The sequence below is a fragment of the Marmota monax genome, unplaced genomic scaffold (assembly GCF_021218885.2).
Source record: "Marmota monax isolate L192 unplaced genomic scaffold, Marmota_monax_Labrador192_F-V1.1 WCK01_AAM20220418_F8-fsc00014, whole genome shotgun sequence".
In the NCBI taxonomy this organism is placed as follows: Eukaryota; Metazoa; Chordata; class Mammalia; order Rodentia; family Sciuridae; genus Marmota; species Marmota monax.
In genome coordinates, this window is record NW_026695222.1 from 18103603 (window position 1) to 18118711 (window position 15109).

The following is a 15109-nucleotide window of genomic DNA, read 5'->3' on the forward strand; positions in this document are numbered from 1 at the left end:
GTCTCTTTGCTTTTGATCCTGTGGTTTGGCTTTCTAGCCTACCTACCAGCTCTCGTCTATAGTTGCCTGTTTTCTGACCACTCTTTTTCTAGTAAGTTATTCCTCATCTCCCAGCTCAATTCAGGAGGCCTGCAGTCCAAGGTGTCTGTATTCCTTGTTTGTCACATGTTGTTATTATCTTTGCTGTATGATTTTTAAAAATTGGCTTTGATTTTCTAGCTTCATCATTTCATAGATGAGGAGACCCAGAATGAAGAACAGATTTGCCTTTATCACCATACAGTGCCTTATTTATTCAGGCAGTCACTGAATACAGGTTGATGGAGCAAGGGGAGAAAGTGTGTGTGTGTGTGTGTGTGTTTCCAGGTCAGGGAAGGGAAGCTTAGTTGGAAGTGCAGTTTGCCTTCCAGGTTCCTGATATAACTCCTTTTTTCTCTCTTTTGTGCTCCTTTCCCTTATACTTCCCTCTCTTTCTCCTGTTTTTACCTGGGGCCTGGTTCCTATGTTCACCTTCCCTTTACTTTCAAGGTGGTGTAGAATTTGAGGGGAAGACGGTGGGGAGACAGTGCTGCCCTGTGTAAACCTTTCTTGCTGTTTCTCCAACCCATTTGTCCTGCCTGATCTCTGAGAATTCCTTGGAGAGTGCCAGCCACCTCCGCTGCCTTTCAAGGTGAACAGTACCAGGTAGTAAAAATGACACTGAGCTTTAAGAGTTTAGATTATGAGATAGGGTTAAAGATGTTGACCTGTTTCTTACTGGAAAAGTGACCTCCCAAGTGATCTATTTAAAGTTTGGAAATTCATGATAAAACAGTGAACCCTTGGAAGAAGTTGCCAGGAAGGAGCCTGAGCCGGTCAGTTAACTATCGGTCAGTTAACTATCGACCGAGCACCCCCTGGGGGAGGAGCCTTGTTGAAGAGAGGCTAATAAATCCAGAGTGTATTAAAGGTACATGGTGATAAAGCAGCTGATGAGGAAACGGGGAACTGCAGATTTAATAACTCATCATTGGGTTTCATTCTGTGCGTGATCCCTTAACACTTGCCACATGTGTCCATCGCCGTGGTTGACTTGCTTCAGGAACTGACAGATATTGACACCCTCCACGAGAGCGAAGAGGGAGCGGAGGTCCTCATTGATGCGCTGGTAAGTTGCATGGTCCCCTGGAGTTTTGCAGGTTTGCTGAAGGCACAAGTGGCATCCCCCCTGTTGTGTCTGAATGGCGTCCCTAGGGTTTTGTGGCTGGGCTGGTTGGAATGAGGTGAGTCGGATATGGAAGTGCATCTTGGAGGGGACCCGTTAGCTGAGGGCCATAGAAGGCCAGCATTTGTCTGCTGTAGGCAGCCGTTGCTCATCTGTTCCCTGTTTAATCCCTGCCTCATCCTGCCTGATGGGTTTATTCCTGAGGCTTAGAGAGATGGACGCCTTGCCTGTGGTCATAGAGCTGGATTTGAACCTGTGCTCTCATTGACTCCCTGCTCCCCACCCCCTATGTGCCACCACTGACCTTTGTACTAAGAGCTTCCACTGATGTTTGTTTTCTCTTTGGGGTTTTATAATCCCTGGTCATGGAAAGGTATTGTTCTTACTTATTTTGGAGATGGGTCATCAAAGAGGCATTGGAGAATGTGGAAGGAGAACAGACCTTAGCACTCATCTGCCAGGGTTGCATCTCCAGCCTCCAGCAGATAGGGCCTCGTGACTTCTGTGTTCTTTTTGTGGAGCGAAGCAGGGCCTCGGACTCCTCAGCCTTTGGGTCAAGCAGCAGCTAGTGCAAGGTCTAGGTACATGGGGTGAACCCGTCGGCCCATTCCCCTCTGTCTCATCACCCGGCACTGAGGAGACCCCAGAGGCAGATGTGAAGCTTTCCTTTGGGCCACTCGGCCAGTCCTTTGATCCCTGAGACTGCAGCCTGCACCCCAGGTCTCTTCCACCACACTAGACTCCCTTGTCAGAGAGGGCTCCGGACTGAAAAGGCACCACAGTAGGCCTGTGGCGGAGGAGGGTCTAGTCCAGTCTCCTGCCCTGATTCTGCCCATGGAGTTCTGGCCAGCTCCCACGTTCTCTCCTTCCTCTGTGGATCTCCCTTCCACTCTGTCATCTTCTCTTGCCTTTTTTCTCTGGTACTGAGGCAAGTGCCGATTTTGGAGCAGTTTGTAGAGTTTATCTAAGATCATTGCAGCCACTTGTGTTGAAAGCACACAGGTACTTATTAGGCTGCTTTCCGGCCCCACCCAAGACCACTGAAGCAGAACTGCCTGACAGGGGGCCCAGATGGTTCTGAGACGCACAGCTGCATGACCCAGCCCTCCTTACCCTTTCTCTTAAGGTTCTTGACACCAGAAGTTTCCCCTGTGCTGTGCTGGCTGCTGGCATTTGGTGTGAATGACAGGGTCGTGAACCCACTGGATATGAAGAACTGTCTCTCCCGGAGAGCGAGGCTGCAGTCCAGCACTGCCATGTGAAACTGTGAGGGAGATTTCTGTGGCCATTTTTCTTACATGCTCCCTCCTGGAGGGAACTGCCACTTTGGTAGGATCAGGGCCTTTATTTTTCCTTGGGAGCACTGTGCGGAAAGCAGGGGACGTTGCTGGGGTGTTCTTTTGTTTTGAGGAGCAGCTGAGGGGAGCTGTGGCAGCTGCTCCTGCACTGTGTCCCCACAGTGCCATTTGTGCAGGCTTACCTTCCAGAGGTTAATTACAGTGGCCCTGGACGAGCCTTTCTGCCTGGTCCCTGGGCTGATTTTAATTACCTTCCTTGCCCGTGTGAATGGAGAAGACAGGGAGGAACAGCTAGCCTGGCTGTTGCATGTTGAACCTACCCAGAAGCAGCGGTTCACACAGAAGCCCCTTTGGTGCTTTCTGTGTCGCCAGGCCCACCAACAAAGGCTGGATCTTGCAGAGTTTATTGTCTGTGTGGAAAGAAACAGTTCATCCTCAGTCTGGGGAGCCATTAGGTGGCTGCTATACAGGGTTTTCTGTTTGTTTAGTTTCTTTCTGATTATATTATTTTAAGATTTTGATGCTTACAGCTTTATCCTGGTGGGGCTGGTGTGAATCACAAACACTGAACGTTCTAGACTTCAATACATTATTTGCTCTCCTGCAACCAGTCAGAGGCAACAGTAAATATCAGAGGGCAGAACCGGCAAGTGGTGTTCCATTTATTCTTCGCCACCCTTGTGCCACATTGAGGGAGAAGTTTGATAAGTAGCCTCATATTACAAGGGTTGAGTTGTCTTCGTAGTTTTAATTTGGGGCCAGTGTCGGAAGCCTGGAATTGCTTGAGCAGAGGCTAGAGGGCATGTGGCAGGATTTATTGTGGAGTGCAGTTTGCAGTTATTGCCTTGGTCTTTTTTCCCAGTTGTAAGTCTCAAGTAATAGAACAGCTCATTTGTGGGGAGAGCGCGCTGTTCTGGCATTCTTGGGGCTCTGCACAAGCTTTCCATGTTGGCCACACCCACCGGTGTTCCTCATGCAAAAGGCGAAGACATGTTTGTGCTTTGGAACAGGTGGATTTGGCAAATGGCCTCCTTTCTAGAGAGTAGTAATTGTGAGGGTATATTGCTTTGATGGCATTTCTGTGGCTTACTCCTCCGAAGGTGGCTTTGGAGTGTTGATTAGACTGCTGTGATTTCTCTACTTACTACTTGGCTTGCCTGGCTTCTCCAGGTCACCTGGAGCACTCCTGCTCCTCCTCCTCCTGTGAAGCCCAGCTTCAACCTCAGCTCTTCTGAATTTTTCCAAACTCATCACCTCAGTGGAATTTGTGTTCCCCTAGCACTTTGAACATCCTGGAACTTGTCAAATTGCATTATAGATTTCTAAGTTTGTCTTTTTTGAGTTGTGGTCACTGTTGGGAAAGCAGTCAGAGTGGTGGCTCTGTTACTTACCAATTGTGTGTCCTTGGGAGAGCTACCCCACCACTCCATACTCTGCTTTTTTGTCTGTAAAATGGAGATAACAGTAGGCCCATTGCATAGTGCCAACGTGAGGGATGACTGAGATATTTAAGTCTCCAGGACAGTCTGGCACAGAGTAAACACCCGATAAATGTGGGTCATTATTGTTGTAAAGGTATCGAGCCTGGCAGATATTAAGCAGTTAGTAAATGTCAAGGTAAAATGACAAGTGTCATCTGCCACACAGAGGGATATTTGTGAAGGTTATTAAACTCAAGTATTTTTTCAGTTCAAAAAATGTTTCAAAAAACATTTTTAATAATTATTCAGAAACTGTTCGGATGGCATAGGCCTAAATAAGACATGCAAAGATAGAGGTTTAGGGTGTGTGTATGTGTGTGTTGTGTGTTTGTTTTAATGGAAAAAAATAAGCAATGGTCATTCGAGGTCGAGTATCGAGAAGGGCTGAGAGAGATTCAGGCTTCTGTGAAATGAAGAGGATGCAGTGGTCACGCCTCATGGAGAAGAATCAGAGTTGGCTGCAGAGCTCAGGTTCTGGCCACGGCCTGGAGGAGGCTTATCCACGAGAGGGTATGGGGGTGTCGCAGCCAGAGCAGGTGCAAGTGTGGCTGGACCATCAACAGGCTAGGAGTCATAAAGGGTTTCACAAAACTGGCTTTGATGTGAAGAGCTGGGGACTACCCTCCATACCGTTCTTGCCCTTCATTGACCCCGTGTAAAGGTTAAGCTTGGAGCTCCAGATTGGGTTGGCTGGAACTTGGTTGGTATCGTATTTGTGCTGCTCAGGTGAGACCCAGCTTAGCACGTCTCATGTTGCTTTACGGGTGCTCGCTGTCCATTTCTGGCCTGTTCCTTCCCATTTCCATTAATGTTCTTGCCTTCATCTTTGCTCCTAAGCAAAACTCGCTTGTTCATTCATTCACTCAGTGCTTACTGAATGCTCGGCATGTTCCTGATCCTAGGCACTCAGGTGTGTAATTGTAAGAATGAAAAAGTCTCTGCTTTGGTGGAGATTATGTTCTGGTCTAGGGAGAAACAGTAAATAAATGAACAAGAAAACTATCAGAGTGATTGTCTGTTACGCAGAGAATTAAAATAGAGTGATGTGATATTGGGTGACAGGAAGTCAGGAAAGGCCTGGATTCTGGGTGACAAGAAACCAGCCACTCAGAATGAGCTAGAGCAAGGTGGAACAAGGGAAGAGACAGACAGGAATGAGCGTGACATAGTGAAGGAACAGAAAAGGGCCATCCTGTGGAGTACAGCCAGGCTCGTGGAGGAAGGTCGGGGCCAGTCCACCTGGGTGCCAGAGGCATTATCCGTCATGAGGCCAGCGTGCACAGGGTCATAACAGTCTGACCAGCACTTCAAAAGATCACTGTGGCTGTGCAGATAGTGAATCCGAGGGACAGGAATGGAAAGGGCACTGCTGTCAGCTGCGGTACAGCAGGCCTGAGTCCTGCCTTATGACCATGTCACCATGTGTATCGTCAAGATTTGTTTGATCGAGATTCAGTGGGTGTGGGGTTTTATATTTATTATTATTTTCTAAATCTGAAATTCCTAGTAGGTGGAAAAACTCAAGTCTAACTCTGGGGAAAGCTTGTTGGCAGATTGTACCAGACAGAAAAAGAATCCTCCCTCAAACCCTCTCTTCTGCCTCTCTCTTTATTTTCTCCTCTTCTCTTATATCCATCCTCTTTGATCTAGTGGAAAACAGTGCCTGATCATGCCCTTGAACTTTGTGTGATTAAGACCTTCTGGAATGTTGTCTGGGAGACCTGCTGATGGGCAGAAATAACCTGGGACTTATCAGAAAAGGACAGGGAGAGAGTCCTGATTTTCAAGGCCAGGGTTGCTCTGGCTGATGCTTTAATCCCGTAGCAGGATCTGTTTTTAGTTTCAGACTTCGTCACAGGTTCCGAAAATTGAAGGTAGACCCAAGCGGTTAGCGGGAGTAGGACAGAATGCTAATTTGTCCTTCTTACTAGGCAATATCCAGAGCTATACATAATATAAATACTTTTCCAAGGGTTTTCTGAGCTAAATGTATTTTGACTGCTTTTGGCCCTTCTGCAATCAGATAAAATTGCATTTAACCCAACTAAACATAAAGTTTCACACTTTGCCAAGCTTAAAAAGGCTGCCTGTTAGAAGTTAGATTTCCGCAACAAGAAAAAAGATTTTCCTCCAGCCAGACGCCCATTATCCATAGCCATTCAGCTCTAGGATTTGAGCGCGTCGCTCACTGCCACTGTCCCCGCCACTTTGCAGACAGCAGAGATGGGAAGCATAACTAAGAATCAAGGAAAAGGGGAAATAATGCAGATAAAGAGCAATAAGCAATTGAAGCCCGTGAAGCAGTTTGCAGAACTGACAAGCAGTTTGATACACAGCGGAGTCACAGTGTCTGCTGCTTTAGGATTCAGAGAGATTATAAGTCAATCAGGGTGATTTAGGGAAAAGCAAACTGTGACATGGTTCATACTCTTCCCCCAGATGTTTTTCTGTTTTCTCTCACATACCCAAATTGTCCAATTAATTAAGAAAAACATTGCAGTAGATTTCTTCGGTGACGCTCTTGCTGGCTGTGAGATTTGAGAGCAAGATTGTGTGTCTCCTGGTATGTGAGGGGAAAGCAGCTCTTTCCTGCGTGTGGGCGCCTTCAGCTCTGTCATCGGTGTCCCCTCCAGGAGTCTCTCCCACTGCTGCGCCCACCAGGCACAGAGGAGAGCCTAGAAAGGTAACTTGCTTGTGATTCAGGTGGCACAAATTGGCCAGTCATTTCAGGTTTTTTTCTCGAATAGGTGTTTCCCTGGAGTCTCACCCAGAAAGAGCAGAGTGGCCTTGTTCCACATCTGTCCCTCTTCCTGAGCTTCCTTCCGCAGGCCGAGTTTGGACCAGGTCTGTAGAGTGCCTGTCTTCCTCAGAGTGCTCAGGAAGCGCAGCTGAACAAGATCATTTCCTTCTCTCTTCTCACCAAAGTAATAGGATATAATAGGAAAAAATGGTCTTTAGAGCTGGTCGTCTCTGTCACCGGCTTTGTAACTTTGGACCAGGCCAATTAACCTCTCCAGGCTTTTGTTCTCTTATCTGTAAAATCGAGAGAGGACTCCTTGAGGCTAAGTGGAGCGATTTTGCACAGAGCAGGCGTCCGTCAGTGCTCCCATGTGGTGAAGTGTGTGGGAAGGGTGGGCTGGACCCAGGGTGTACTGAGACTAAGGTGAGGAACCTGCCTTTGAGGTACTTGGCTTTCACCTAGGGAATTTGAGCAGGGAATAATCAGGCCTCAGAAGGGGTGAGGGCTGGATTCACACTCTCTACTGAGTTTCTCAGCTGCTGCCTTACACCAAACCCAGGGTAAGGCCTGTCATATTTTCATTTAATCTTTGCAATTTACCCCCATTTCCTGAGTGAGGACACTGAGGCTCTGGGGATGAGGATACACCACCAGCATGCAGCAGACTGTGTCCTCATGACCGCCCACTTGGAATGCTGTCACCCGGTGGCTAGTCACTTCTCCTTTTTAATTTTTGTTGTTTTGGTTTTTGAGTGGTTTATAGTCCTGGAGATGGGAATCCAGGGCACTGTACCACTGGGCTGCATCCCCAGCCCATTTGTTTATTTGTTTATTTTTGAGACCATTGTTGAGGCAGTTATCTCAACCTGCAGTCCTCCTGCTTTAGCTTCCCCATTACACTGCCACCATTCCTGTTTCTTCTTCTTCTTCTTCTTCTTCTTCCTCCCGCCTCCCTCCTCCCTCCTCTCTCCTCCCTCCTCCTCCCTCCTCCCCGCCTCCTCCTTCCTCCTCCTCCCTCCTCCTCCTCCTCCTCCTTTGTCCTCCTCTTTCCTCTTCCTCCTTCCTCTCCTCCTTCCTCCTCTTCCTTTTCTTCCTTCCTCCTCCTCCTTCCTCTCCTCCTCCCTCCTCCCTCCTCCTCCTCTTTTGTCCTTCCTCCTCCTTCGTCCTCCTCCTTCCTCTCCTCCTCCCTCCTCCCTCGTCCTCCTCCTTTGTCCTTCCTCCTCCTTTGTCCTTCCTCCTCCTTCTTCCTCTTTCCTCTCCTCCTTCCTCCTTCCTCCTCCTCCTTTAAAAAAAAATTTTTAATTTTTTTTAGTTGTAGATGGATACAAGTGCCTTTATTTTATTTATGTATGTGGTACTAAGGATTGAACCCAGTGCCCCGTGCATGTGAGACAAATACTCTACCTCTGAGCCACAACCCCAGCCCAAGAAAATTAGGTATTTCCTCAGTTTCCCTCCCTGGCATGGCTTGGGATCCCCCAGGGCAGTCTGCCCACAGTACAGATTGTGCCCAGGAGGAGACAGGGTCGGAGAGTGCTGCTTCTCCCAATCTGAAGGGAACCCGGCTTGTTCTTTTGCTGCCCCTGCTCTCTAGCTCTGAGGTCCTGGTGAAGTCCCCAGCTCTCGTGAGTGGCTCTATCTACCGCATGGCTACTTCAAGTTTCTTATTTATCTCCAAACATGTGAATCAAGTAAGAGAAGCACAGTGGCGTTTCTGTCCATTAAATGTGGTTCAGATACCACGCGTTTTGTCCTGTTAAGATTCTTCTTTTTAAGAAAGAAGTAGAGAAAGGCAGCAGAACACAACAGACACTAGTATGGCAATATGTAAATCAGTGGATGTGTAACTGATGTGATTCTTCAATCTGTATACGGGGTAAAAATGGGAGTTCATAACCCACTTGAATCAAAGTGTGAAATATGCTATATCAAGAACTATGTAATGTTTTGAACAACCAACAATAAAAATTAAAAAAATAATAATAAAAAAAATAAAATATATCTATATTAAAAAAAAAAAAGAAAGAAGTAGAAATTCTTTCATAAAAGCTTGGCATGGGAAGAAAGAGTGTTTTGAGTTTAACCCTAAATTTTGCAGTCAGCGGAGTGTGGCTGGTGAACCTGCCGACTGCACAGCTCTGCGCTGTGCTCCAGGAAAGCGTTTGGGCTTGAGTGAGCCATTGGCCTGGCCCCAGCTGGCCCTCTGGTGAGGTGTGGAAGCGCCACTGAGGAGGAGAAGGGCGCCGGCTTGGTGTCAGGTCTGGGTTCCAGCACAGCTCTGGTCAGCATGCCTTGTGACCTTGACCTTCACTTTGCCTCCTTCAGCTCCAGCATTCTCCTGAGTGAGAGATAAGGCTGCTGCCCTTTCCTTGCCTCAGGGCACTTAAGGGCTCACAGGGAAGGGGTGGGCGAGCACCGGGCAGCGCAGGCTGCTGATTAAGTGCTTGCTGTGTTCACGAAGATAGAGGAGATGTGAGTGTGGGAGTGGGAACATGTGGGGCCTATTTGTGACATGTGTCCCTCCCTCCTTTTGCTTCCTTGTTCCTGCAGGTGGATGGGCAGGTGGTAGCGCTGCTGGTGCAGAATCTGGAGCGGCTGGATGAGTCTGTGAGGGAGGAGGCGGACGGCGTCCACAACACGCTGGGTAAGCCGGAGGGCCCGCTGCGGGCCCTGTGCTCCTCGCCCTTCCTCCCTTATAATCGAGTCAACACGGAGTGTTTTCTTTCCTGATCTTCCCAAACTGCCTTTTCAGAAATGAAGACTCGTGTGTACATTTCATATAACTGTAGTTTGGGTTTGGCTTGCAGGTAATAAAAGCAGAAATCCACTGAGGAGGTATATACCTTCCAAGATCAGAGCATGGGCTCTCTTTGCAGGCCTTTGCCTCCAAAATAGGATGAAATCTACTAAGGATTCCATCCCCCACCCTGGAAAAGTGTATATTTAAAAATTTTAAGTCATTTTTTTTGTGTTCGTTTTTCTAATCACTCTCCTTCAGTGGAACTAGAAACTTTTGGCCAGCTGTGTACCTGTAGAGGAAGGACATTTTCTTTGAAAAACAGTGTTTATTCTTCTTCTTAAATATAGATTGCTTTGTAAACTCTGGGTTGAAATACTGCTGCTGACTTGGCTGCCCCTGTATCAGATGAACATTTAAGTGGATTCCTCTGCAGTATTTCTCCTCTTCCTTCCCCTCCTCAAATCTCCCAGTCCTTTCTTTTGCAAAGTTGCCAAACAAATAGCCTATTTAAAAGTGTGCTTTTGGGTTGTCCTCTTTATCACTGGTCCTGCCATATAAGACCAGAGGTGACATATCTGTGAGCCGAGTTTGAGACACGAATGAGGCCCAGTGGAAGCAGGAATTTTGATGAGGTTAGATTTTCTCTCTGCTCCTTTGTGTTTGCCACAGATTTCTCTTGTAGTTCTAGACTTTCTTCAGTGAGGATTATCATAAAGCAGAGGGAAGATGGGCACCCAGGGAGTAAGAGAAGAGAGAATAAGCGCTAGTCTACAGCCAGAATTTGGCATCGTTCTCTTTTATCCTAGTGCTGGATTTTATAGAATCCTAAGCTTACCAAAAGAAAAGTCAGCTTACCGTTAATAAAAAGGGCCTGGTGTAGTGGAAGAGGCCCCAGCCTGGCCGTCTACAGAGATTGTCTGGTTTCAGGTTGGGCACCTGCCAAGAACTGGGAGGAGATCATCCCTGTCTCCTGTCCTGGGTGCCCCACAGGCACCATGCTAGGCTCTGGGTAGGCATGGCCTTCCTCCTTAAGAGGTGAACTGTTAGGAAAGCCTATCCCAGGAGAAATGGTATAATGGGAGCCAGAGGAAAGTTCTGTGGGCACCACAAGGAAGGGTCTCCAAATTGCCTCCTAGGAGCAGGTGGGGACCGGGGCTGAGTAAGAAGGGAGGTGCCTTTGAGGAGCAGGGCAGGGCCTCTGAGTAGGAGTGTCCTCTGCAGTCATGAATTGGGGGTGGGGGGGGCTTTGGGAACAGTTAGATGTGCACTTGGCAGTGGGAGATGGAAGTGGTGGTGGACATTTTGTCCAGGTTTTGGGGAGACCTTATAAACCTGCCAAGAAGTTTGGGTGTTTGTCCCAGGGGGCAACGGAAACTGTCTAAAGTCCAGGAACAAGATAGAGCCAGGAGACTGAAATGAATAAGTTGATTTTCTTAGAAAATGTGAAAAAGTAATCGAGGGTATTGAAATGACCTCACTTTCAGGTTCTTGTTGCTACTCTACATCCGTAGTTTTGTGTTGTGTCACCCTCCCCCAGGGACCGCCTGGCCTTTCTTCACTTGCTGTTGGTGAGGCCAACCTGGGCGGAGGAGTGAGCAAGAAGTAGGGGTGTGGGGGTGTTTTGAGCCTTTTTCTTTCAAACTTCACACCCAGTATAGTGTGTCTGGGCGTTGTGCTTAGAAAACACGGAACTGCGTTGCTTAGTGATAGTAACATATTCATAACATAAATGAAGCAAAAGGGGCCCTGAAGGGAAGGGAAGGAAAACATCTGATGTATTAAGGACTATAGGTAATATTTTTAAAAATATCATAGTCATACAATACCTTCTATTTTTGCTTCTCGTTTTTAATTTTTCTGTGGTGAACATTTGCTGTGGTAGGAGATAGCAGGACTGATTATTTGCTTCCTAGTACCTGGAAGCTACTTCTGCCAGCCTGGCCTTTCCCCTCTGTGCATATTACTTTGTTCAATTAAGAACATCGTGCTTGCCTTTTTGTAATGTCCTGGTTCCCACGATGCAGGGGAAGAGAGCTGAAAATGGGTGAATCCTGCTCTGAGTCCCCACCCCTGGTTCTTCCCTGAGGTTTCTGCCTAGCCCTCTGCCTGTGGTTCCAGGTCTCGGGGACCCAGCATACCAGCAGCCACAGGGCCTTCCCAAGCACACAGACACCCTTCTGTGGGCCCCATTAGTGCAGAGCACCTGTCACTCTCCCTGTTGTGAGTGTCATCATTTTTAGCTGTGACTTTTGCTTGTAATGTAACTTGAAGAAAAGACCCGCAGCATCTCCCTAGTTAAATCTAAAAATGACAGCACAGCATCTGGCTGGGAGGAGTACAGGGAGGTGGGAAGGGAATCCATGCCTGTCCTGGGAAGCCAGCTTGTTGCAGATGGAAACAAAGTTGCCCGACACCCCCCCCCCCCCCCCCCCCCCCCCCCCCGCCAGTGATTGGTACCTGTCTCCTTTCAGCGATCGTGGAAAACATGGCTGAGTTCCGGCCTGAGATGTGCACGGAGGCCGCCCAGCAGGGACTCCTGCAGTGGCTCCTGAAGAGGCTGAAGGTGAGTGTGGCTTGGTGGCACTTGCTGTCCCGCCTGTCTTTGCTCTGGGCCTGGCTGACCCTGGGTTGTTGATACAGATTATCTTCCCCAAGCCTTAGGATCTAGTTTGGGAAGCTTCTAGTGCCTCTTAGCCCTTTCTTTGCTTATTTTCTTCTTTTTTAAAAAAAGATCCCTTCCAGTTCCATTTTGCAGAGGCAGCTACTGTTAACAATGTATATCTGTTCTTCCAAAAATTTTCTGTGCTTATATAGGAGATTGTTTTATGTGTGTTTCACAAACAATTCTATAACGTCTTCTTTTAAAAAAAAAATTTTTTTTGTAGTTGTAGATGGACAGAAGGCCTTTATTTTATTTGTTTATTTTTATGTGGTGCCGAGGATTGAACCCAGTGCCTCACACATGCTAGGCAAGTGCTCTACCACTGAGCTACAGCCCCAGCCCCTATAATGTCTTCTTAATGTGAATTATTTTTTCACTGAACTGATGGTTGCCCGGTATTCCATTGTACAGATGTACCAAAGTTAATTTTGCCATTCCTGGTTGATAAGCATTTGCCTGGTATAAACAGTGATGCAGTGAAATTCCTCATGTACACATACTCATTTTTTTCTTACACACTTGCCTCAGCTTATCTGGGTAATAAATTTCTAGAGTGGAACTGAGCCCAAGGGTAAGCAGTAAGCACGTTAATATTTTTCGAGGTATTGCAAAATTGTCCTCTGTAAAGACTGCCCCATTAATTTGAGAATTCCAGCTACCTATAAACCCTCGAGTATTTTTGTTATGGTTTTGTTAATCTGATGAGTGAAATTGGTATTGTTATTTAAATTTGGAACTTTAAAATCAAGTCAAGTATTGGCTTTGTGTAGTGTGTATCAGGCATTTGTATTCATCTCTTTTAGCGTCATATTTATATCCTTTATCCATATTGTGGTAGGATTGTTTATTCTCTTTCCTTGTTAGCCATCAGAGCTGTCCATATAGTAAATGGGGAGGTCAAAGGTATTTCAGATTCGCCTTGACCACAGGTGTGTTGGTAGGTAGTTTGGAACAGCTTGTTTGCTACTGCTGGCAAGGATTCCAACTTTTAGTAAGCAGGAGGTACTTATTTGTAGCAGGAGTGAAAGGTGGTCCTGGACTTGCTGTGGTTCAGTGTAGTAGAGATCCAAAGACCGGGGTGGACCACCTCCACTGTCTAGGCAGGGCCAAGGATGAAGGTTAGCGTATAGCCACCATTCCCTGCCTCTCGGGCAGCCTAAGTCTTCCCCAGCCCTACTTATTGGACCATTGGTCCCCATGACCTCTGTCACAGAGACTTATGCTACATGTGGACGAGGATACTCGCTAGCCTAGCTCTCACCTCGGCAGGTGTGGGTGCATCTGCCTGGCAGGCTCAGTGCACTGAACCCCTTGACCCCACTCCCCTTTCCTTTCAGCCCTGCACTCAGCGGGTGACTGATACGTGCATGGACATCTCCTCCAAGTCGGGACTTCCCTTGGTTCCTGAGTTGCATTTGTTTCCCCATGAATTCCCTTCCATCTCCCTACACCCCGCCCTTCTTTTCTCAGTATTCACGTCTTCATTCTCGAACACTTTGAAACCTTTTGGGAGTCAGGGGTAGGGAAGAAGGAAGCAGAAACCAAGTTAAGGGGAGAGGACAGCTCTCAGTGACCACCTAAATTGGAGCAGCAGCTGTGGGTCATGACCCCAACCTTAAACATGTAAAATCCAGTAGTTTTTGTCTCTAGGAAGTCAGGACAAATTTCTCTGTCAGATGTTGAAACTTGCCGGTCTTTTTTTTTTTTTTTTTTTGGCGGGGAGGAGGGACTGGTTATATAGGGAGGGAGATTGAGACCTTTGGGCGTTTACCTTGGATTTCTTTACCCTTATGACAGTAATAAAGAGACCCATTTGATATTTGAACAAGCTGTTGACTCACGCCTCACAGGCACAGTGTTTGTGTATTCCTCAGGGCATACATAGTCACGTCGCTGTCTCTAAAACAGGTTTTCAAGGTTTCAGAGTATTTAAACATCAAAATGCTATTTGGTTATGTTACTCGTAAACAAGTTTTCTTAGAAAAACCCTGTGTTTCCCAGAACATTAATGAAAGAAAGTCTTCCCGTCTTTAAATGCAGTGCCTTGCGCTTACATTTTTTCACACTCGGGGAAAGTGCTTGTTATCTCCGGCATCAGCATCAGATGAGTCAGAGTGAGTGCTGGACCCAGATCCTGATTTCCCTTATTAGCCACGTGACTATGGGCCATAGTCCCTTCACTTATCTGGTCCCTGTTTTCTCTTTGGAGAACCCAACTCACAGGATTAGGATTACACTGAAGACCAAATGTGATGATAATGCTGAATTGTGAAAATCCAGATGGCCATGTGTTGCAGCTGGTGATTGTGTTAAAACCACTTGTGGATATTTAAAACTTACAGATTTCTACACTACAACCCCCACTGTCTCAGTCTCAGTCATGTTGTCTCGGTCTACGTTGGTGTAGTTAGAAGAGTTCCACATGTGTTTCTGATGTACCACCCTCGCTAAGATCCACTGGTCTCTAGAAATGTAACCCTCTTGTTACCTGTCCTAGTTCTGCAGACTGATGTAAAACTCCATTTTCGGTTGCCATCACTATAAAAGCTCTTCCTCCAGCGATGCTGATGCCCCTACCCCAGAGCTCACCTCTCCTGCCTACTTTTAAGGCCCCTTAACCTGGCCCGGGATAGCCTTTTCTTTTCTCAATTTTGAAACCTTTTGACCTTTGTAAACAATTTGATAACTTACCCCTCCCCTGCTCTGCAAAGATCAAAAGGTTTTACCCTCTGCTGGCTCACACTCCAGCAGACATGACCCTTGTCTTTCTTCTGTGTTTCTGATTGAACACGGCCTTCAGGACACTGTTTACACCCCTGCCCTTCCATGGAGCCTTCTCCCTTTTTGGAATTGAAAGGAAATTTTTATGTTGTAGATTTAAAAATTCAGAATTGAGACCTATAGATATCAAGTGCCTTGTCTAAACCCAGACCTCCGCTCTAGCCCTAGAGCTGGAAGTGAAGCCCCTGCCCCAGCGCGTCCTC

General features: G+C 47.1%; 1 protein-coding gene across 1 annotated transcript in view; it reads left to right on the forward strand.

Annotated features, from left to right (window-relative positions):
- The window catches only part of Ctnnbl1 (catenin beta like 1), a 154847-nt gene that overhangs the window by 52353 nt on the left and 87385 nt on the right, over positions 1–15109 (forward strand). The window contains exons 5-7 of the mRNA XM_046433376.2: positions 1050–1147; positions 9274–9367; positions 11935–12026. Of these exons, the coding sequence (XP_046289332.1) occupies positions 1050–1147; positions 9274–9367; positions 11935–12026 (284 nt within the window). The remainder of the gene's footprint in view (positions 1–1049; positions 1148–9273; positions 9368–11934; positions 12027–15109) is intronic.